This window comes from Patiria miniata, unplaced genomic scaffold, assembly GCF_015706575.1.
Source record: "Patiria miniata isolate m_02_andy unplaced genomic scaffold, ASM1570657v1 HiC_scaffold_10, whole genome shotgun sequence".
Lineage (NCBI taxonomy): Eukaryota > Metazoa > Echinodermata > Asteroidea > Valvatida > Asterinidae > Patiria > Patiria miniata.
Window position 1 is genome coordinate 4,478,317 of NW_024037048.1, and position 25,448 is coordinate 4,503,764.

General features: G+C 42.4%; 1 protein-coding gene across 1 annotated transcript in view; it reads left to right on the forward strand.

Annotated features, from left to right (window-relative positions):
• The window catches only part of LOC119740285, a 92,984-nt gene that overhangs the window by 44,655 nt on the left and 22,881 nt on the right, over positions 1–25,448 (forward strand). Inside the window, exons 9-10 of the mRNA XM_038215552.1 lie at positions 21,224–23,415; positions 24,215–24,391. Of these exons, the coding sequence (XP_038071480.1) occupies positions 21,224–23,415; positions 24,215–24,391 (2,369 nt within the window). The remainder of the gene's footprint in view (positions 1–21,223; positions 23,416–24,214; positions 24,392–25,448) is intronic.

Sequence of the window (25,448 nt, forward strand, 5' to 3'; positions counted from 1 at the left end):
CGATAATGACTAGCATGATGGGTCAATCGGGGAAGCGGCCTTTAATTGATGACGGGCGGTCATCATGACCGGGCTCAAGTCTCCCGAAGTCAGGTTCATTAAAAAGTCAGATCATCATGACACGGAACAGGTCTTATAATAACGAGCTTGTCATATGGGGGTCGGCCATCAGTAGACAAAATTAATTCCCCCAACAAATGGCCCGGCTGATTATTTTTTAGTCAGTTGGAAAGTGGCACCTTCAATCAGCAGCTAATACTCATCACCCTGCTGTCAAGTGAAAAAGAAAAGAAAAAAAAAAAACTGGACAAGACCTGATGGAATTGCAAGGTTGTTTTTCTCATCAGATTCATAACCGCGGCGGCGATGGCCTTTAGTGATACGAGCGCTCCATCACTTGCTAATTGTTTGTCTTCACTGCGCTCGCAATAGATCTCTCCCCCATGTCCCACCCTCTAAGATCTAACGTGGCCGTGCATCAGTGAAGAGAAAGAAAAAAAAGTGCCGTCAGCCAACCTCGCCTGCTCCGTAATTTATGTAATAACACTGGAGTGAATCTATTTTTGATAGGGTTTGGTGTATTGTGTGGGGTCATTCTCCCTTCCCAGTTTCTGTGCCAGAGATTCCCCCCCCCATGTTTTCCTGTCGTTGACCGTATTGTGGAAGTCACTCGAGATTGGAGTGGATTGAGCTGCAGTCTCCCTGAGTTTTTTTTCTACCGCAGCTCGACTATTCAGTTCAGCAGTAATCTTCACACAAGAAACTGACTTGTTATTTGCAAAGTGTACGGGAAAAAAACATGTTTACCGGTGCAAGGGCCTATGAATGTATTGCCAAGAATGGCTGCTTCTGTAATAAAGCCACGTATTAAAAAAAAAGCTATGTAACCCTTTAAAACCCTGCACGTCGGTTTCAAGTGTAAGGATATGAAATGTTTAAGTAATTACTGTGTCACACAGAGAGTTACTGCACCACAGAACAGCACTGTGGAGAGCAGCGAAGCGTGACCGAATCTGCCTGCTTGTCCTAAACTTAACCACACAAAAGAATTGTGCAGGGATTTGAAGTGTTATCCATACTCCACAGAAGATTGCCTAAAAGGAATTTGAAGTGTTGGTGCTAACTCTATGGGCAAAAGTAACTTTTATATTCATGAAGAGCACATGTACATTCACTTTGGGAGTGTGTCTTAGGACTGGTTGCAAATGCAGTACACATACTGTCGCGACTGATTTATGTACGTAAATTAATGAGCAGTGTTCAGGTATATCACCTTCACTCATTAAGATTCAAGACGGACAAAGCAATCCTCTAAAGACCTTGCTGCAAGAGGTGATGATTAAACATCATTGGCATTGGGTCTTGGTTATTTAATTGACATGCATGGGCCATTCATGTCCCCGTTCACCCCATCCTCCCCCCCCCCCATTCCCCACCTCCCCCCCCCCATCCCCCACCCCCCCATCCCCCCCCCACCCCCCCCCCCCCCACCCCCCCCCCCCCCCACCCTCCAATCTCACCCCCACTGCCATCCCCACCAGTTGGGACAAATCCCTGCGTGACACGAGCACAGGTCAATGGCCTGGGGAGAAAGCGCGACAGTACCACAACCGCACCTCAGCCACTGCCCTGCAAACCGGCATCATATTATCATCGCGTACTGCGATGACGCCTATAAACACCCATTTGCAATTAATATAATCAACGATAACATCAGACATGTACCGGTACACTGTACCTTCTGATGAGAAGTTTATGGCGACTGAATATTCGAATAAATTGATCAATTACTGTTTTTTCCCCCTCCTCCTGAGTTCCCTTAAAATAACATACCTGGTACATAAAGCAGCTAAAAGTGTAATTTAGAATGTCCCATAAATCTTTTAATGAAGAGGCTTATTTTGATATTGCGGTTGAAGATGAAAAAAATATATCCATCTTTATGGCAGGCCTCACTACAAATGGTTTACCAACCTCTGTAGAATCATTTTGAGTGGTTGAGGGGGGGGGGGGGTGGCGTGCTGTCCTGATTCAGGGAGGCTGAGAGATATAGGTCACAGGTTCGAGGCTGTTAGCAACGTGCCCTCAGCAATGGTTTGATAACACTGCTATGTAAGCACAGCCGTTCCCAACATACATGCACAAGGATGCCGTAGATTTCAATTCCTGTGTTTTAGATTGACAACATATACATGTATGTAATGATACAGCTGGGTTTTTTTGTGAAGTTGGCTCTTCATTCCAGTCATATAAATCATCCCTTAACCAATCATTTTTTACCTCTCATTTTTTGTTTGTTTAACCAATTTTTATAGTAATTTTGTTAGTGATGTACAGTCCAGTCTCTTTATAACAAACTCGTTCGGACCTAGCCAAATTGTTTGTTATATCAGAATTTTGTATTAAGAGGAACATCAGTCCCATTCATTGTGCATATAAATGCACAGTCGGGACCAAGGCTTTATGTTTGTTATAACCAGAATTTTGTATTACTTAACAGAGTTTGTACTAACGAGAGTCAACTGTAGATTGTGCCATGTATACGTCTCACTTGGCGAATACCGGCACTATATACGTTTTCATTGTCATTAATAATATTATGTATCTAGAGCTTCATTTGAAATTACATAATAAGAAATCTCTCTTTTGAGGCATCACAAACACTTTGTCGCGAATAACTTGCATGTAACTGCTCTCAGTTCTACAAGCTTTATTTTGAAACGATTGTGTTGTGTCGCAAGTTAGCAGTTATCTAACTTGTTATTTGTCTGTGATTGTATTCCGACCCAGAGAGTATCAAAACACGGCGAGATCGCTGCACAGATAGATCTTGCTCCTTTTTCGTTATTGACCTGTTGACACAAAGTCCTCTCTGAGGAGAGAATCGATGATATTCCATTCCTATTCTTATCCCCCTTGTTTACCGTTCTCCCCGCGCAACTGCTTCCCGGGGTTGTTCTGCAACAGCAACGGACCCCAAAAGAAAGGGAAAAAAATATGTCCAGGCTTTCATACGGGCGGACGTTGGAAATGTCATCGCAGATTAGCTTCGGGCCACAGTGCCGGTGGCGTCATTTCTGCGCCGTTTATGAAACTAGGTCACCGGTGAATAATACACAGAGGCGACTGCGCGGCCGGGGAGAGGAAACACTCGACGTAGTCCTGCTTAAAAGCGTTCCCACTTCCCCCCCCCCCCCCCCCGGTTCTTTCTGGACATGAATTTGAAGGAGTCATGAATTTCATACACGTCCTGAATGTTTATCCAAAGAACTATGGTGCAACAGAAGCAACTCACTCAATATAAAAAAATATATATAAATTCAAGTGTTTCTGAATAAAAAACGTAAAGTGGGAACTGGCAAGGAAGAACTTGAAGCACTGCATGCACGTGTGTGTGTATGAAAATAAATGATGCTGTTACTCACCGCAATTTAAAAAAAAAGAAGAGCAATTTGATATTCTCTAGAATTGGTTATAGAGACACTCATGTCGCAGTTTTCTATAGCCTTAAAGGTATAGTCCATCATTGGTAATTTGTGCATTTTGTTGGTTTGAAGCAACAAACGTGCTCAAAATCTAAAGAATGGTGCTGAACAACTAACCTGATGAAGTTGCAGCTCAAGCTTCAGCTGTATATTTCGAGAAAAACAACATTCTATTTGTAGGATCTCGCTTTCAAATCAAAAGTTGCTGAATCATGTTTTGAATTGGGCCTGAATTCAGCGTACGAGACATGTTCTCACTGAGCCAATTGCAGCTATGCGATGTCACGCACTGATCCGACGAATTAAAGCAACCGCGCACGTGCGTCGTGTCAACGCTTGCGCGTGCTACGCCGAATAAAATACGATCTACTAATGGACATTTCCAACGGTCTTCTTTCGTTGATTTCTTCAAATGACAGCATGCCAGAAAGAATAATTTTAAGGGAGTTTAGTCCCCTTACTATCTTTCAACCAAGTATGTTTTTCAACACGAATTACGTCAGTTACTTTTTGGATAACTGCAAATGATGGACTGTAGCTTTAAGAATGATGCGGTGAGAAACTCCTGCTATTCCATAAGGTTAAACATTTAGGACAAGTGGAACAAAACCTTGATATTATTTCATGCATTTCTCTCTTGGAATTGAACAAGTGCTCCATATATGAACAGTACAAAAAAATGCACCGTGTTAAATGACCAAAGAGTAGTTGGACAGAAGAAAGCAAATTAGAATCTGTTAACAATGAATACACCCCACTTAATACGTCTGGCTATTTTTGATAAGAGTGGCTCCCCCTCGGTGTGGAGGAAGATCGTCAGCTGCAAGGTTCCAGGAAGTTCTAATCGAAACAGAAAGGTTTCCCATAATGAGCACGGGACGTGTTGAGCGGAAGGGAGCAGGTTGTAGAACACTGGTCATGCGTTGGGCATACAGTGAACCCTAGTATGAGGTCATGCACACCCGCTAGCACAGGAAGGCATCATGGGAAATGCGGGTTGGCCTGGGTGTCAGGGTGAGAGGTCATAGAAGGTCACTCAGCCCATTCTACATGTTACTGTACCAGTACTTGCACGTCATCAGATGGAATGTCATTTCGGTTTTGTTGTTCCTTATGCTTAAAGGTAGAATGGACCATTTGTCATTTGTGCATTTTTCTTTTGTTTACAGCAACAAAAGTGTTCAAAATCTCAAGAGGGGTGCTTAAACTTAAAGGGAATATTCATCATTTGCTTTTGCTGTAATTTTCAGAAATGGATGGAATTGGGGGGTTGGAAATATATAGCAAATATAGTTACACTGACTTTTTTGAGGTTTTGGGTTTGAAAATGCTATAAAAACCAAGAAAAACAATCTTTTCCTGTAGTCTGGTTCCCTGACTCCATATAAGAAGAAACAGAGCAGTTTACATACATTGGGGAATTGTAAGGTCAGGGAACCAGTCTAGCTGGCTTGTACCCATTCATAGGTGTGTAATCGATTGCAAACAAGTGCGATGGTCAATTGGGGCCAGTATTTGGAAATTGATACAAAAATACCACTTTTCTTGAAAATGACAGTATACCAGGTGCCATGATTTTACAGGATGCTTTACACTGTCATTCACTAACAGTCCAGCAAGGGTATTCCAAAATGATTTATTTTTGATGTTTGCAAATGTTGTATTTTCCCTTTAACAACTAACCCGATGAAGTTTTAGCTCTGTGAATGCTGTGTATTTTGAGAAAACACAATATTCTGGATCTCCATGTCAGTTCAAAAGTTGCCATGTCGTATTTTGAATTGCGCCCTCTTGTGACATAATCCCAAAGTCGGCATCCGGGACATGTTTCTCAATCAGCCGGTTGTAGCTTAACGTGATGTCACAGGCTGAACGGACGAATAATAGCAGCTGTGCGTGTGTGTCGTGTAAATGCTTGCACCTATCGCCCAATTACAATCGAACTATAAACAGACATTTCCAAAAATGTGTCACTGGACGCGTCTTTAGAAATGACCTTCTTTGATTGTTTTCTTCAAAATGACAGCATGGCAGAAAGAATAATTTCACAGGGGAAAGTGTCGTTACTATCTTTAAACCAAATAAGCTATTTAACAATAATTTGGTCGATTACTTTGTCGATAGCTGCAAATGGTCCACTCTACATGTTCTTTAACCCATCAGCGAGTTGTATTACATTGTAGTACTCTGTATTTACTCTTTTATAAATCCCTTATATTTCACAGAGGGCTGGGGCAGTTTGGGACGGTACAACTACAAGGAGTAATTGGTGGGGCATTTAGGGGGAGAGATACAATGACTAATGGGTTAATCATGTTAAGATGGGGCAAGGATACTGCAAAGAGGAAAACTGTACCTCATTTTAACCATTTTTATTTAAAATACCGATAGCCAAATCACATTTTACAATTAAAACTAAACTCATAAGTGTCTTTTTGGGGGGCCATGATACATGTGTGTTTTGACTTTGTACATGAACATGTCAGTTATCATTACTGTGTATTCAATTGGCATCACCAAAAGTAAAGCCAGCTCTGATATACAGGGATTGATTCAATTGCCATGAATTCATCAGCTACGGTCCGTGACATGCATAACTAGGTCACACAGATGACTGTGTGCTCTTTTGAGGCTCTGCACCTGGAATTTACATGTACTTTCAAATGACCCAACCAGGAAGTGTCTTTTGTTTGATTCAGATGCGGGCAGCATAACAACCCAAGGCCATTGGTTACTCAATATGTCAATTTTTTCCCCTTTTTTCTTTGTGGTGAGAAATTTGCCGAATTACAGTTCGGATGCATTTTTGTGTGATCATTGCACTGTTGAAGGCCATTGCTTTTTTATGGCTTGTATCGGACATGGTTGACAATGATGTCATGCTGTTGTGAATGTGAACGCAATGAATATATTTAGAAACATGTGCATGATTCACGAGCTATTGGCACATGTACAATCAGAGCAATCACTGTCTGTTGGCCCAATCACATAATACAGAATCCACCCAGGGAAAAAAAAAACATCACGGGTCATGCGATCATCACCATGAATGGGGTTAATGCATGTTTATATTGGACAATAGGAGACCGTCCCTGAATATGTGTACACCTGCAACGCACAATGTAACAGAATGACTCATTGGCTGGCTGCTGAATGGCCTATTGATTGAGTGTCTAAGTCTGTGGTTGGTCGAGGTCACCTGACTGGGAATATAGTATTGGCTGGCCGTGCTGGCTTCAGTCAGCTCTCATGCACACACACATGTGTGCGTGTGTGCGGAGCGTAGACACTGACAACAATCGGATCAGGATTTGCTTGTGCATAGGGAAGCATACAGTCACACATGCTGCATTAGCCAGGCAGCAAGCAGCGTGCAGTGAGGGAAAGGTCGTCCGCCCAGTCTTGATTGAGTTCACAGCTTCCACTAACCCCATGCGTTTTGGCCTGCTGTTTCCTGCTTCTTGTAAATTGTACCGGCCGTTGTTTCGCCCTGCTGTTGCCGACCCCGCGAGGTGATGAACCTCTTCCTGTAAGTCAAACCACACTCTCTCTAGATTCATTGTAGTAACAGTGGCTCCAGCACACCACTAGTCATCAACACTAGCCGCAGCGGTGCATTGTCCTCATGATCACGCAGCCTTTCTCTGTGCATTGGTTCGCCTGGAGTGGAAATCGTTACCACAACCTTGTATACTTAAGCAAAAACACAGAGCTTAGAGACTTTTGTGTTGATGAACTTCATAAAGGAATGACAACAGATTGGTAGACTACACAAACAATCTTAGACATGGCATTGGGTAAAGTCAACAGCTTGTGAGGAACCGCCAGAAATCACAAGTGGCATGTTTTCCTGTTCATTTGCCATTCCCCAATGGACACGGTTTCCTGGCAAGGAGTTGCGTAACACATGAGGATTAGCCAGCGATTAGATCGTGTGAAGCATTGTGGAGGGATTTTTTAAGTCTGAGACCTTTTCTGCTTGATGGATATACATGGATGTACTACCAGCAAATTTCAGCATATTGGGATGTATCTCAGACGGCCGTGAGTGCAAAGACTTTGTAAAGGGGTCAGGTAGGCAAGTTTAATCAGTATCTGTCTCATTTTTTTTGTGTTTAAAAGTAGAACAAAACCTCTTAATATGTCAAGTACTTATTTTGGTAGGAAAACAAAAAGCTCAGCTTGAGGGGCCCAATAGACATAAAACCGACTTCAAAATGATTGTATCGTTGCCTGCGGGCCTGCATCCGCACCAAAGCAGAGCCAGCTTTCGCATGGAGTTTTAACACAACCTTACTGAAGAAAATTGGGGTAATGTCTTCATGAATTCTTGATTTTAACTGCCTTGTTTATCAAATTCAATTCCATCTTCTTTCGGTGGGGAAATGACTGCGCTGCGCATTTCGACCTGAAACCGCAAATGCTATGTGTGACATAGAAAATGGAGGCAAGCACCCAATCGCAATACAAATACATTGGGACATTGGCAGGTGTAAGATACGTCTTTCCATTACTGTGGGACTCTCCTCCAAATCTGAAAACCGATTATAGCACCCTAGTCTATAGAGAAGTTGAAAATGCTTTTAGAACCAGTCTTGTAACAAGGTACAATGTACGTGTTGAGTTCAGACCAGAAGAATTGTGTTCTAGAATCATGACCCAAAAAACCAGCAAAAATTTGAAGTTCGTTGAATCTTGAATCCTTCCATTTCAGCTAAACATCCTATATTGAAAACCACAATTAAACTCTCTGACTGTCTCTTGACACCCTCATTTCCTCTCAGAGTCTCATTGTGGTTGAAACAGCATAAATTGTGGTGGGAATTTGTTTACTGCAGCACTCCACTGGTTCATTTGACCTTGGGAAAAACAGTGCCCCTTTAAAGGTCTCTGCGGAGTATCCCTTTCACTGTGTGTGTGTGGTGCTCCATTGACCTTGTACTTGTAACATGAGACAACTTCCAGGACACTTCTGTGAACGGGCCTCCCATGGGATCTATAATCCTACCTTGGCTAGAGCTCAGCTCGGTGGCATAGGGTGGATTAAAGGGGCAGGCAGGGCAGGCCAGGTTTTCACTTCAACAGAAACTGCATCCCTCAACAGTTTTACTCCATAATGGGTTGTGAAGAAAGTACTACTAAGGTACTTTAAACTGACCCGGCCTTGTACTCGTCACCAGATGACAATCTGAACTCATTTACCGTACCTTAACCAGTTGGTTTTCATTTCCTGAGCATGCTCAGTACCAGGAAGTTTGTAATCATTCTGAAATTTGAAGATACATCCATGCTGTAATCAAGTGCGGTGTTCAGAGCAAGAACTGGTCTTTGGACGCTCAATTATATTACAGAAAACGAGTAATCTCTGGTTACCTACATGTACATGTACATGTACATTCGCGCTGATGCAATGTAGGTAAACAGTGGTGAGTGCTTTCGTACTAGAATGGAAAATCCCTTTCGATTTGAGGAAAACTTTGTTCTGAAGCCTGGCTTTAAAAAAAAGAATGTACAAAGAAACAAAATAAAAAAACGAATAATTAATTTTAGTTGAAGAGCGGTGATTGTTCACACAAGGCCTGTTACTGAGCCCAGCAATAATTGCCATTGATTGCCACAAAAGGTTGTCCCCCAAAATCCATGCACACACGTGTTTGTCCAAAGGAAAGAACACATTGTTGCCAGTTATTGTCCTATAACAATAAGAAGGCCTTGGTGGTCGCCGGGAATCACTGATTGACCACAAATTGCTGTTTCCTCCCCTTAGGTCAGTCTTGTCACTGTTGCAGATTTTATTTTCCTTTTTGTTGTTGTTGTTGTTGAGGTCAAGTGGGTAATTAGATTAATTTTCCTGATCCCCAGATCTTCTTTGTGTTTTGTATATGGGCATAGGTATTATTTATTTGATGTCTCTTGAAGGAGCTGATAGTGTAAGTCCCAAGTTTCACAGTATTGTATCAGAGAATTATAATGTGATTAGTCAACTGCTTCAATCAATAGTGTTGAGCATCACCTGCTAATAATTGATGCCTGAAACTCTGGCAATCGAGAGGGTGCGCATCTGGAAGGATCTACGTGTACACATATCATTAGCTATCTGTAACTGTTACTGACCATTCTGTTATGAATTAGATGAGATTAAATCAAATTAGGTTTGCCCTTCACCGACGTATAAACACTGTATACTCAGTGTGTTACCTCCCGAGTGAAAGTTGGAAAAATCACTCGGGTAGGACTCGAACCCACGACCTCCTGCTTTCTAGTGCAGATGTCTAACCACTTTTCACAGTCAGCTCGGTGGTCGAGTGGTAAGACATCTCCACTAGAAAGCAGGAGGTCATGGGTTCGAGTCCCACCCGAGTGATTTTGTCCAACTTTCACTCGGGAGGTAACACACTGAGTATACAGTGTTTATACGTCGGTGAAGCGCAAACCTAATTTGACCATTCTGTTGTTTTGCATCAGGTATGTGGCTTTGCTTATTGGAACCATTACCAGTAATCCGTGGCAGCCTCCGATTAAAGCCTGGCAACTGAGACTAATCCTGCTTTGAAATGCAGACAAATGGCACACACTGTACATGTACTTGTTCAGCAATGCATGCTCTTTAAATTAAATCATATACATGTATGATCAAGTAATTTGTTGGAAAAGAGGGAGAAAATGTACTATGCATTCCACACTGATGCGTAGCACTAGCAGGTGAGATATATATGTGCAATGCACGCGCATAGCTGATAGCGAGTTCCTTATGACCAAACAAACCATAGAGCAAGGAACTGATGAAGCTGAATGTACCTGTTCACTTGCGAAACCAATTTTTTGCAGATACACTTTTCACAGTGCACAAGATCTCACAGAGTACAGTAATTGGGAAAGTGCAGAAACCAATACCGCCTTTGTTGTGGTGGGGGGGGGGACATCGTTAGTATCAGGGGTTTTATTGTGCACCTGTGGCCATCCATGTGTGAAGGGTCTGTTTATCCGGTCCATAACTAGGCTTTGTTTGGCTTTGTGGAAACCTGATTTTTTTTTAGAGGATTGACGTCACTGGATCGAATTGTGTTGTTTGCAAATCAAAGTTGACAGTCTTTAGCCAAAAACAGGTGACATTTTCATTTTCAGTGTTTGACTTGTTGGATTTTGATCATCTTACTGTACAGTTGTAAGTTTCAATGGGTCAGCAGCAGCAAAACAAATTGCATTTACCCCGCTGTTTACACAATATCGGTAAAAAAATAATGTTAAACTTCTGTTGATTGATTTTAAATGTTCACTCTACACGGATAAGTTTGAAAGCACTACCACTTTCGTTTTGGAAAATCAGTTTCGGAAGTGTCATGTACTTTATTCAGTCAGGGAAAAAACGTGTGTCAACAAGGCTAAAAATACATCTTCGTCTGCCTGTAATCTCTGCAAATATTGATTGAAAAGTTAAGTATTGATCAAAAGTCTCATTTCATTCACGCCAGACATATGTGCAAGAATGTTGACTTCCTCTTTTATTGTTTGCTAGATTACATGTAGGATAGGTCACACCTCGGCTTCCCCTGTCGGCCTTGGTGTATAACCCCAGTCTTTTATTAGCCCATCATCAGGTTCACTGGACGTGTATTCATTAATTATATTTTTGACTTCCTGATGCGGCGCGTGTGTGTATCGGTCTATCTGCAACAACAGCCAGTGTCTGGTGACGTTTTGCGTGGGCGTTTGCCGTACAGAATCAGCCGCATCAAGGAGACATGATAACTTTTTCCCCTCTCTGTCTCTCGCTCGCTCTTGCCGAGGACCTGATCTTGGATTACAAGCATAATTCGCAGTTGATGCATGCATAATAGAATGGCGAGGAGCTACGGTGCGTGGTAAACAAGTTGCCCTCAGCGCCAAGTTGCGTTTTTTTTCTGTCGTCGTGATGTAAGGGGGGTCCGACAACGAGCTTGTGATTCATCTGGCTCATTAGGGAAGTTGTCATCGTCTGCGAGGTTTGGTTTGTGTTGTGTTTTTTTTCTCCTCTTCTTATCAAGCGTCCTGCGCTGTCAGGCGCAGCTGAGACCCATTGCATTAGACTCACCTGATGCCTTGCCGCGGTGATCATTCAGATGATAAGCGAGGAAAATATTCATGTGGTCGGGCCACAGCACTTTCTGAGGGCCTCCGATGGCAACAGATACTCTGACAACTTAGACATTTGATCGCTCATTTTGGACAAAAGTACAAACGTCTCAGCATAGGTAGGAGTACGCTGTAAATAAATGACTTGCCGTAATGTCAGTGGCCATGTTGTGGTGAAATGTTGGCTTTGCGATCAGAGGGAGATATGAGAAAACAAGTGGGCCATTCATTCATGAAGATGGGTGTTACGATTTTTGTTTCCGCGCAGAGAGTACATATCTTGAAAGGTTACAGCCTAATGGAGCCGGAATGGGCTTGCATCATGAAATCATTATCCCATGCAAGATGACTTGACTGAGTTTTTTTGGTGTGAGCGTGGCGTTGAAACCGAATTCAATTGTGGTTCTGATAAAATTCAGATTGAGTCACGGATGTGTTGGATGATGTTATTTTTTTTCTGACTCTTGCCTTATGTCTGTTTGAAACCTCTCTTCTCCAGTGTATCAATTGATTGAATGGTTATCTGGATGATGAGTTTATCATCTTACTTTACTCTTACACTTGCCAGTTAAATTGAGGCACCTGTTTCAGTCATTTAAATCATGTTATAATCGTGACTGCAGTGAACTACTTATTGTTCTCATTAACCATATGAGTTGCTGATTAAATCAGACAGAAATTACCATAGAGATCAATACATGCACCCTAGCTTGATTTTATTTCCTTTGATGGGTGATATGTTAAACCCTTTTAAAGTTTTCCTTCGTTTTTATTATCTCTGCTCTCTTCTGAGGGTAGTTTGCGGATTTGGTTTCATCAATGTCTCGGCCTTTTTAACAAACACGAGTGGCCTACCAACACAGTCTACGGGCAGAACTGATGCCAGTGACCAAGAGGCAAAAATTTGGAAAAAAATTGTGAATGAGAAAAGAATCTGTTGGTATCAGGAGTAATGCCTTTGTTCAGTGGGAGTCTGTTGATATCATGAAATGAATAGCAAATGCGTGTCTGACCCAAGCTGACTTTTCCGGATACAACAATCGTGGTATGTGAACTATCAAAGCATAGTTAACCTTTTGAAGGTTGGGTAGATTCCAGGAAATATCTCCGCTGCTGAGATAAGGTCATCACGGAAGACTTCTCTGACTAATGTTTGAATGGTGTAGTAGTGTATCACTCGAAGTTACACATAAATAAGTTGTTTTTCATTGCTGCATGCTGTAAAGTTTTATGTTGAGTGGAATTTCAATTTTATTGTGTATCATAGTTAGGCCAAAAAAAAAAGTCTCCGGTTTTTGGTATGGAGCTTGCCCAAAAAGTGGTGCGGCGACGCGGCCTTTTTTTTTTTTTTACCTGATTTTTTTGCTTCAAATGTCGGCTGATGACTGCAAATGGTGCCCGACTAAACTTAGTGCAAATATATGGGAGTCCAAAGAGGCCACATAAAGCTTATTCTCGACCATAACCCAATCTAAAAACACGTTAAAATTGTGCAGCAGCAGGATTCCAGTCAAACCAGTGAGTTTGGCGGTTTTGAGACATCATCTTTCATTGAAAAAAAACTTTTTCATTTTGCCGACGCGCATGGCTACGGCGACGTGCGCACATACCAGAAACCGGAGACTTTTTTTTTTGGCCTTAGCCAGGGTTTTTTTTTCTTTAGCATTGTACCCCCAATGGAATTAATATCACAATCACCAGATATATATGAGGATGATACTGTGCTGCTAGCAGATAGTGAAACGCAACTTCAAAATCTGATAAACAATGTTTGTATTGCATGTAAGAAGTGTGGCATGGAGCTGAATGCAAAGAAGACAAAGACCATGTGTGTATAGCAAAACCACCACAGCAGATGTACAGGTGCAAGCTGATAGACATGATCTGCAACAAGTCAAAGAATGTTCTTACTTGGGTAGCTCTGTGAGTGTGACACAAGAAGGAAGAGATCTGAATGAAAGAAAAAGGAGAATGGGCCCAGCACAATCAAATTTTGGGGGAGTGTGAAGAGATTTTAAGAGGAATTTTAAACTTCAAACTAAAGTTGAAGTTCTTGCCCTCTGTCGTGTCCTCAGCAATGAATGCGAAGCCTGGACTTTTGTCCAAGGAAATTACACAACGCATTGCATTGAAGATGTGGTACATTTGAGATGTGGTGAATATAATAATAATAGTTTGGTGGGCTAATCATCCGTACTCGCAGCTGAGAAGCTGAATTGTAAAGGACGCGGCTGAAATGTGTTCGAGCCGCTGGCATGGTGCTACGGACGCATACTGAAAATCAGCTTGACAGAGAGAGTCACCAATGAAGATGTATAGCTAAGAAAGGGAACAAAACGTAACCTGTTAATCACCATCACTAACTTAGAAGAAACTAAAGTATGCAGGGCATGTTATGAGTGGCAGTGCGGGTAGACTGGCAAGGTGTAGCGATTGAAGGAACAATAGACGGGACAAGAGTGCCAGGAAGACGGAGGATGATGTGAAAAGATGATCGGAAGAGCTGCCCAAGATGCAGGACCTATGGGGAAATTAAGCGTCGGGTGGAGAATAGGATGGCAAGCCATAGTTGCCAACCTTCGAATCGAAGACGGCACATCATGATGATGATTGTACCACCACTTGGAAATGTACCGCAGCACAAAAGCCTTTTTGACTGCCATTAAACTGGCAGTCAAAGGATTAGAATAAGTCAGCATACGTAAAGACTAAATCCCCTCTTAAACCGGGGGGGAAAAAATCCCTTAAGAGCTGGACGAAGAAAGCGTTTAACTGAGAGTGAAGAATCCACGCTGCGTTCATCCTTGCCATGAATACTTAGCCTGTTTCAAGTTTCATTCATGGCTGAGCAATAAGTCTTGCATGTTAACCTCTGGGGGCTCTGTGTCTAAGTTACTTATATAAGCTGCAATTGTTGTTTGTCACGTAGGCCCGTGTCTATATGCACTGCATGCGTACTCGCATGACAATGTGTATCACTTCACTGACTCCCTTTTCCTGCGATAAGCTTCATAATCATACACGTACTTGTGCTGATTTGGAAAGAATGTAGTATCCACACGCCAATTCTTTAGTTGTATACAAACTCTATGGAGAGTTGAGTGCATGTTTCTCTGCTCCAGATTCATGTCTTTTCAACCTTTTTGCAATGACTGACCTTCATTGAAATAATATATGATGAAAAGAGTGGCGTCAGGATGCACTGTTCTTTTCCGCTGATTTTTTTTTAAGCTGACAGAATTCATTTCAAGAAAATAAATAAAGTTTCAAGAGAATAAATCTGGTTGTCCTAGCTAAGTAATGTTAAATAATGTTTAATAGAAAAATCTGGGTAAGCTATGGTCTTGAAATAAACGCAGTTGACACAAACCATGATTTACTGTCCACTACACTACCTAAGCTTGCAAAGTCTGCAATTTGCATAGTTACTTGGTGGGTTTTTTTTAATCACTTACAATTCAAGGATGATGGAAATACGGTATCAGGTTGTCTCTGGACTGAGTCCCCACAGTTCATTCCAGTTCCAAAGTACATTTTGATTGTGTCAATGAATGACAAGGACTCGCCTCTTAACCCATAGACATGTTAATTGTAAATCCTTGCACTTGTAAAAAAGGTTTTCTTATAAGACCCAAAGGGTTAATTGTAATCCCTGCTGAGAGTAAATCCCACTGCAAACCCTAATCCTAAGCAGAAATTGAACTGGTGTTTGATCCCCACATTGTCCTTCGTAAACCACCACTTCCTGCCATACTTGTTGACCGCATGGTAAGACTTTTCCCTGTAATTCCATTCATCTCTGCCAGTCCAACAAATTCTTAACTTCCTGACTTGAAGAAAAAAAAAGTGGGAAGGGTTTCTCTGTCCTGGTTTTAACTTGCTTGTTGTGTGAGACTGTATGGGTAGGCGTGTTGTGCAGTTCTTGTGATTGTTGCTGAGTGTCAAACAGCAATACACTTCAGATCTTTTCAGAGAGAAGTGCTGCGGTTCAGCTAGAATAATAATGGGGGAATAGACCTTTTTGTAATCTCATTAGTGAATCAAATCCGTAAATAGAGCACTCTCGAAAATAGCTGCCATGAGATCCATTGTCATCAGTTGGTGAAACCCTCCTTTGTTGGATACTAAGTTTTTCATAAAAGAGGTTTTGTCGGCTGGAATTTGTTACAGGCCTTGCAAGCCAGGTGCTTATTTTACCAGACAGTATTGCAAAAGAAAAGAAAAAAAAGTGTGTTGATTTTAGAGTGAGCATTTCGAAACTAAACCACCTCCCTGACTGTGAGAATCAAGTCCAAAGATCACGTCAACAGGACAGGCTCATTTCTGGGCTTGAATGGGAGAACTTTTGACAGGGATTTCATTGTTGTCATCTCTGCGTAAATCAAATTACTGGGGCCGTGTTCCCCCAAGGGATTTGAGCATGCAATCCTTTGCCAAAATGGCCCAGGTTTGTCTGGCTGGAAGGCAGGTTGATACAGCCCGTGATCACGCGCATACATGTGTGTCCCACGGTTGCAGTAATGGCGAAGTGTGAAATGAATATTTGGGAATGGCCTGGTCGTGATGGCTTGCTTGAGACTTGCTTTTCTAGCTTGCGGAGTAATCTGAAATCTCATTTGCCCCATCAAGCAGACTGGCCATATCCAAGGGGAATTGTGTTGTGTGATCGTCCAAGAAAAACGCAACAGCCACAGTGACATGTTCAGAGCAGATCCTCTAACCTTTCGCATCCGAGGGGGGTGTTGGTTGCCACGGTGATTGGCTATTGAAGACTTTCACCTGACACACAGGTGCCTGTTCCTGACACATGCATAGCGACGACGGACGTTTTATTTTTATTATTATTTTTTTTCTCCCTGCTATAAAGAATGGCTTTCTGGAAGGGGAGACTGCCTTGTCGCTTATTTCCTGCGGGACCTTTTCATTGGCTGCAATTGTGAGCTGCTTGTTTTTCTGCCCCATGTTGTTAATTGCCCTGAGCATTGTACTTAGAAAACTGTTCATTATTATTGGAAGTCTGAGCGTCAACAGCATTTACACCAGGATATTCAGCCAGAAAAGGTAATACAAGCAACTTGCTTGTGGAAGATAAGTCCTTTAAAAAAAAAAACACCGCATTTCCTGTTTACGTCATTTACATATTGTAGATCTGATTCAGTGTGTTGACGAATATACACGTACATGTACGTCATGGATACATGTACATGTGGAATAGCCGTCTTTTGATTAAATACAAACAAAATTGCCTGAACAGTCGGCTTGAAAACTGCCATAATCGAATTTAATTTGACATTGTTGAGAGCTGTATTGCTGTAATGAGTTTTTTTGGATAGGTGTTTTTTTTCTCGCTAAAATTTAGTGTACAGTGGAATCTCAAGTCAAATCTCAGGGAAATCGGCTCAAATTTTGAGTTAAGCAGAGTTTTGAGTTATCCAATGGATTTTCTATTCAACAACAATTGATTGGAATAAGTTTTAACTTTGAGTTAGAAGGGTTTTTGAGTAAACAGGTTTTGACTTATTGAGATTTCACTGTATATTGTAGGATATGTACATGTTCATTTATTTTTTATTCACGCTAATATTCAAGATTGTTGTAAATTGCAGCAAATTCATCAAAACTGGTCCTTTTCCCAACACAGAGTTAAGATTGAGCGCATAGGATTTTTGCCTGTTTTTGTTGTCGGAATCATATTATTTTTTTGGGTCATATAAATTCTGATCTCCTATTTGCTAAAGGCACTTCAATGGTTTGCAGTTGAATGTGTGACAAACACAGCGTCCTATCTGTCAGAATATCAGAATGGTTACCTGTTTGTTGTCTTCCTGCTTGAATAAAATAACTGCATTCTGTGGGGGATTACCACAATTGACATATTATGCTTGTTCGTTCAAAAGTTTAATGGTAAGAGAAGGAAATTGATTTTCTGAAATTACAAGTATGTGCTTGGGTTTAATTTCCCGTGTAGTGAATTGTTTCATGTGTTGTGCGTATTATTCTGGACTAGGCGGTTACCCGGCTTTGGTGGTTCGTAGGACGTATGGAGTTGCTGGATGTAGCGATTGATTACCATGAGAAGTTGTCCCCCTACTGCGATCCTTTTGTGCCTGAAACTGCCCCGAAATCAGTGCTCTTTTTATCATGGTGTATCATACAGACCCATATTCATAAGCCTGGGAGTTCCCTTTTCAGATGCAATCAAAGCGTGTGTATGTGATCTGATACACCGTGCCCTCTGGAGACATGCACACAATAGGGAACAAAAGATTGTATATATGTACGTCTCCACCACAGGGCAATTTCTATAGATGAATACGTCTCGACAAGGTTTTCACGAAATAGATATATGGATTTTACTAAAAAACTAGGAATTTCCAAGGTGGGTTGATCTGTCGCAAATAGAAGACTTTTAGAAAAGGGATATTAATTCCGAATTTCAGCCAAGGAAATTTATTCTGGTTAAACTAGGAACATTTTTAAACTGTACTTTCAAAACTCGAAAACTTTAGTACACGAGAACAAAGAAATGTCCCCACAAGGATACAAATTCCAGTACATGTATGTGTGTGTGTATGAGATATGTGAATGTAGGACCCCCCCTGATATTTTATGAGTGTTGAGAAAAATCTGTAGGGTCCCAATCCCTACATGTAATTTTAGGATGCATAAAAAAGGTCAAATGTGTCAAATGACTTGTTAAAACTTAATATCAAAATACAATGCCGATCTATCATTATGTGCCACATGTTATTTTTAGATGTACTTGGTTTTTTAATATCAGGTCCTGAGTCCATGTACATGTACTTGGTAGGCGGGTGCTTGTTTTAGGCCTGTTTCATTTTGATCTGTTGCCATACCCCTGGGCAGTGTGGCAACCCTGTCCAACGCTAAGTCTTCATTCTCTGACCCCCTACAGTTTAAAAACAGTCTGGCCTGTCAAAACTTGGAATGGCCCTCCGAGCAAATGGCATTTCAGTCACAGAAGCACCTGGGCTGCTGCCTAAGCCAGCTCTCCCCTGCCCAGCCCCCCCCCCCCCATCCCCCACCACCCCCCCCCCCCAAAAAAAAACCCCTCATCTTTACTCTGAGAAAACTCCATTTCAAAGTATTCAATTTCCCAGTTAAGATCCACAGATGTATATTAACTGATTTAAACAGCTGGGCTTTGTAGGACGTGAAAATGTCAAGGGTAGGGGAGATTTGTTGAGATGTAATCCCTGCATTCCGGGGGATTTGTCATTGGTTTCAGTTGGGGTTTGTACGGATTCTGGTGATTGGACAAACAAGTGTGGCCGCGCTGCCATTCATTCAGATGATGAACGTCATTCAGATGATGAACGACTTACAGTCCTTCATGATGTTACAATGTCATTTGTGATGCGTTTGGTCACTTGTAAGGTTGATGTGGGCCGGGGATGGTTCAGGAAAAGATATGTTTCAATCTAAACTTGTTTACACTGATTTTCAAAATGACACAAGTAGATCTTAAAGTACCGGTAGGCCAATCCTTGTTGAGTATGCGGCCGCAAACCCCCCCCCCCCCCCCCCCCCCTCCCTGCAAATTCAATCACAGAAATTCGCAGCATAACCTGATTTAGTTTGCATGCGATGCTCACGTACTGCATTAGCGCAGACGTTTCTTTGTTTACTGTGAAAACTACAGTTTGAATCAAAAACTAAACAGACGGATCAGACCGGAGACCTAAATTCCCTGAGTTACATGTACATGTACATACAATTAGCCCAGATCATATCCATGAGCAAACTGTTATCTGACAGTAATTTAGTTCATACGGCTTGCTTAATAGTAATGTTTTATTCATCCGTCAATTGGTTTGCATTTAGATGACCTGAGCATATGGAGAAAAAGACCTGCTTATTTTACAGTTCTTGTCTTGTTGTATCAATAGTATGTGCATGTATATTGCATGTATATTAACATGTATGCTGAGGCAAGTTTTTTTGTGTTTTAGTTTATAATCCTATATCAACAGCAAGTATTGGATATTACACGTACATGTACATATACCGTACCTGAAAAAAGGAACCTATTGTTGTGTTCAATCTGCATATAATATCGGCACTAATTGTCCTAATCGTTAAAAGTATATAGCGCCATGCGTGAACAAACTCAATTCAACCAGTGCATATTTTTGTATGTCCCAGAAATCGCACTTTGCATTTCCAATAAGACAAGTGTATTCCTACGTCAACAACTTTGTAATTTTCTCTCAAGTCAAGGCAAAAACATTGTTAGCGTATTACTTACTTGGTTTCTCCACTAGGGCTTTTCTAAAGGAAGCCCTTTAATTTGATTACGCATTCCCTTTGGTTGATGGGGCTGGCAATTCTATCTCCTTGAAAACTCTGGGTGTCACTTCCTCTTGCAGGGTTTCTTGTTTTGCCTCCAAAACAGAATAAGGAATGATCAATTACCGTGCACTTTCCCCCCTTTTCCGACAATGCTTTGAATCAAATTTAGAACAGGAAAGGGAGAAAAAAACCTCAAAAGTACACGTTACCCCCTCAGCCACCCTTGTGAAATATCAGGAATATTATCCTGAGACACTGATCCCTAGTGTTCATTAGGACTGTTCAACTAGTAGACGTTTGTTTGGTTTTTATTTTATTTTACTTTGGAGCCTGAAAGAGTGGGTAGCAAATTTGACCTGAGTTGTCCTCCTCAGGTGACCTCAAATCTGTCAGGCACCCCCTCAGCTTTATTCAGAGGTGTTGTTTTTCTTTCTCACTAAGCATGGACTGCACCCGTAGGGCACAAATTGCTGAGAGTTTTTTTTTCTATATTTTCATCCCCCTCACTGCTGTAGAGTTGTGATAAAAATTTGGAAGTGTGATTGAGTTGAAGCAAACAGGAGTTTATCCCCGGACATATTATATCCCTGCGGCATTGAGTTGCCACACAGTGCAAGACGAATTTTTTTTCTCCCCCTTCCTGTTGCTTTTCAAGAATTTCCAAAGTGCCACCGTGCCAACCCCCCTTGTGGTTGAATAGAGCGGATTAAGGATGGAGTTATCAAAATGTTGCATTGTGCAAGGCATGGTGTCTGGGCCTTTGCTTGCGTCGCGTTCTCATGGCTTCGGTCTGCCGTCCCTGAAGACGGAGGCTTTTGTCTGGCCGAGGCTGAATTGTCGGATGGCAATTGTAACTGCTATTCCTGGCTGGATTTGGTTCCAGGGAGGCCAGGAATGGGCCACTTGTTGTTGAAGTGAGAGGCATTGTGAAGTAGGTCAACCCCACTCTCTTCAACAACAGCTGGTATAACATCGGGCTCTACCCCTCAGCTAAGGAAACTACACGTAGGCAGTCGTGGAGAGTGACCTGTGCTCCTCCAGATCTTCATAGATCCTATGCGAAGTTGACACAGGAATATTGAGCCATCAGTGTTGCTCCTTATTGCATTGTTGCTTCTTGTTGGTTCACACTGCAAGGCAATCTTAAGTTAATAATTGTTGAGGGTGCAACCTCCTTATCTAACTTTTAGATGCCTTTAAATCTTTGTATACTGTATGAGTACTAATTTTCGTTTGTACTGTATGGGAAAAAGAGTACAGGCTTTGTTACATGATTGAAAAAGTTAAAATTCTTACTTTTGTATCTTCCACAGAGAAAATCGCCAAGGAAAAGTCCTCCAGCAACCACAAGTCCAAGAAGGAACGTAAACGGAAAGCGGTTGAACCCTTTGCCCCTGAAGATCCTAAGAAACTTTTGACCCCACCCAAGAGGCCTCTATCTCGTTCAGCGAGCTCCGAATCCTCACTAGATAAGGAGAAGACAAAGGAAAGGGAGAAAATACCTGAGGAAGAGAAGCCCCGAGTCGAAGAACCGAACTCTAAAGAGGAGAAGAAAAGTGAAAAGACTCTGACAAAAGAGGAGAAAAAGGAAGCAAGGAAAGAGAAGGAGGAGAAACGGGAAGGCAAGGAGGAGAAGAAATCCAAGGAAGAAAGGAAAGAGAAGAAAGAACGCAAGCATCACCACCATCACTCTTCCCGCTCACCGGATCACGAGAAGCACTCCAGCCGTCACCGCAGTAAATCGCGTAAGCACGGCAGCGAGGACAAGAAATCTGAAACCAAAGACAACGCGGGCCTCGTCACTGGTGAAGGAAGGGACATTGCGCACACAGAACGCAAGCACCACAAAAGCAAGCACAGGTCTAAAACCCGGGAGAGCAAATCCAAGGTCGACAGTGAGCAAACATCAGCCGATAGCCAACAGGAGACGCCGTCGTCAACCGTTGTGGAACCGGAGAGCCAACAGACCTGCAGCACCACTATATTTTCATCAACTTCCGTGCCCAGTGTGACCAGATTTTTTTCGCAGTGTGTTGAGAACATCATCACCAGGGAGGTGACTCGGGATTCAGAAGCGGGCAAACATCAGTTTCCTGTGAGCAAAGACTCGACATCTAGAGTATGGGAACCGCCTCGTGTGCCCGACCCTACTGGAGCCGATTTGTTTCAGTTTGATGATGCAACAAATACAAGCACAGCTTGTTCTGTGACAGCCAGGACAGACTCAACAATCACTACCTCCACTGTATCAGCCGCAGCTCCTGTCGTATCCACTCCTCTGAACTCTGTGAATCCATCAACAGTTAGGACTAATCCAGTGCAAAATCCTACCACTGAGGTTCCCAAACTCAACCCTGTCAGTCAGAGTTTGGATGCAGATTCGGCCACTGCACCTCCACCCTCTGAGAACCCCAAATTACTATCAGAGGTGTCAAATGAGGAGGAACCAAGAGTAGCTGAGGACGAGAAAGAGAAAAGTGTAGCTGCTCTAAGCCAAGATTGTAAGCCTGACACTGACAAGCAGGAGGATCAAGTCCAAGGAAGTGAAGACCCCACAACTGCTTCCTTGAAATCATTGGATGGAACTGAAGAACCAAAGGGCCCCAAAATTGAGTCTGATACTTTGGAGTCTGAACCAAGAAAGGAGACCTGTTCCAAAAGTCCAAATTCAAGTGCCAAAGCACCCCTTTATACGTCGGAGCCAGTTGAAGTGTATCGGGATCCCAGCCTGGTGGACTCCGCAGTTACACACATTGAATCTATCCAGCACTTCCGCCATTTAAGCCGGGAGCATACCCCATCCCCAAGCCATAAGCTGTTAGGCCCCTCACCACACAGTACTCTCCGTGCCACGCCGACAGCCATCGGGGTTAAACCCAGTGCATTTGTGCCTTCTGCAGGGGCCATCCCATCAGCCGGCCACATTCCAGGGCATCCTTCCTTACAGCGCCGTCCAATGTTCTCCCAGGTTCATATGTACCCTCACCCCCTAACACCCCATGGACTGTCCACCTATGCTGCCACACCTCACCTGGCAGCCCTGGAACAGCAGCACTTGCACCCTTCCCATGTGGCAGGGTTCATCCACCAGGATTCCATCGCCCGCTTGAGACCTCAGCTGGGCTACCCGACCCTCATCAGCCCTCAGCTGGTGGCCCAGCTCCAGGCCCAAGGCTTGCACCCGGGTGGGATGTCAGCAGCACAGCTGCAGGCACTGTGGCAGCAGCATCAGCAACAACAGCAACATGCTGTCTCCTTGGGATTACCAACGACTTGGGTGGTACACCCTGAGGAGCTCAGCCATCTGCACCATTCACAACAGCAGCAGCAACAACAGCAGCAGCAACAACAGCAGCAGGAGAAATCACAACCAGCTCAACCGCAGGGGCAGTCCCATCCAGACAGCAAGATGCATACACCCAGACCAACCTCGCAGCCTGCTCCTCACAAAGCAGTGCCTGCACCTCATGACAATGGACGAGATACCACTGTCAGGCATTACCAGGTAGGTCTTGAAGAGCTTTGATTGTCATCGATTATAAAAAAAAAACCTAGACCTCAACATTTGAAGTTTCTGGCAAGATTTAGGGAGGTGAAGCCCAGCCACTATTACATGACATGTGGCTTGATACTTATTGAAAATTAGAGTGCAAAGCAAGTGCCACCGAGGATCTGCAGTGTGGTGCAGAAGGTTTTTAGCAAAGATTCCCAAGAAGTCAGGACGAATCTAGACACGTCTGTTCAACAACAGAGTGATCATTCATCAAGTGACATGAACTTAATCATCAGCATGCATGAGACTGTAATGCTTTTAATATATGAAGTTTTACTCCGTGTCTCAGTACTAAAAGGTCCTTATTGAAAATTTGGGCAAAAGGTCCTTATTATAAAAAAAAAACCTTCAAAATAATAATAAAGTTGTTTTAATCTGAAATAATTTACTTTTTCAAGCACAAAATCAGACCTTGCAGTGTCTGCCAGAAATCATTGGACTGCTGTAAGGACCTTTTAGCACTGAACCGACGCATTGTGAAAATTTCCACCAAGCAACCTGAAAACTTTCATTTTGTATTGTAAATATAAAATATGCCTTATAAATATATTTGTAAATATAAAATATACATGCAATTACAGTCAGTTTTATGTTCAAAGCGTAAAATTTACATGTCAAGTTCTTCAGACATGTCAGGACCTGCCTCATATATTTCTTTTATTACTTGTTTCTGTAATTTTGTCCACGTGATAGCTTCTGGGTTGCTGTCCATTATAAAGTCCTTGTCTTGCTCCTATCCTTCTTGCCCCAGGAATATCCCTCTTCGGATGCCCAGGCGCTAGTGCAGCGACACTTCCAGGAGTCGCTCCGCAAACTGCAAGTGCCGTTCTCCTTCAACACGTCCGCCACCACCACCTGCGTGGGCAGCATCACGACGGGGACGGCCATACCCAAGCAGGAGGGGCACCCTCTCCCGACGGATTCCCAGGTTAGTCCCAGTGCTTTTCCGCTATTTTTGTACTCTATTTGTTATCGATGACGATCTCAAAGTGCCTGGTTGTAGTTCATGAGGTTTTAATACACAGTTTCCAGGTCTTTTAGGGCAGCATTTGCTTGGAGCACATCATTTCATTACAGTAGCATGGGTACTTTCAGTTTGGATAATTTCATTAAATCTGTTCTTTGGCATATTTTAGATACTTAAAATGTTGTCTTCAGTGATTGTCCGGTGACATTTAAATAAAAAGAAAAGTATGAGACACTCATTCTAATTCGGTACCGATAATGACAGTTCTTAACGGGGAGAAATGCACCTGCCCGACATGGCTAAGACAGCCAAGCCATTCATACATGTACCCTGATCGCTGAAATGCCAGCCATTTGCCTAGTAATGACGACAGGTGTTTTTCTTGTATTTGGACAGGTTTGTCTGGAGAGGAATAGCTCTGCGAAATATTTTTGTCACAGAAAAAAAAAATCATGGATGGTATATCACAGGGGAATTGTCATGTTGAATTATTTATGATGAGGATTAACCCATACAGTTCACATGCTGTTCCCAACTTTCTTTTACTTTTATTGCAGTACCCAAAATGATGTTACAAAAAATGTCTAAAATTATTCCTAATTAGAATGAAGCAGTGTTTGCAGTGCATGTATTTTTGGTTTATGGCACAAGCTCTGTCAAGGTCATCCAGAAGTCGTGAGATTTATGAATTCATCTAAGCCATGCATCAACCCTGGGCAACAAATCAATCAAACAGTTGTTAATTGAGGCCCCTCCCTAGTGCTGCTTGTGTATCAGAGTCAATTGAGTCATGCTGTTCAGGGCAAGGTTTTGTGGTCAAGTGGTTTACTTGTCTAAACTAGTAAACAGGAGGTTGCCAGTTGAAGTGGAGCCAAGAAATTTTGTGGCCTTTTCTTTTCACATGCTCTTAGAAAAAGCCCCAAGCTGACATTGCTAGCACTGCCTACACTTTCAACATTTTCATTTGTGAATAACACAAATGTGTCGAAATTGATTTCATTATTGTTCGAGATTTAGT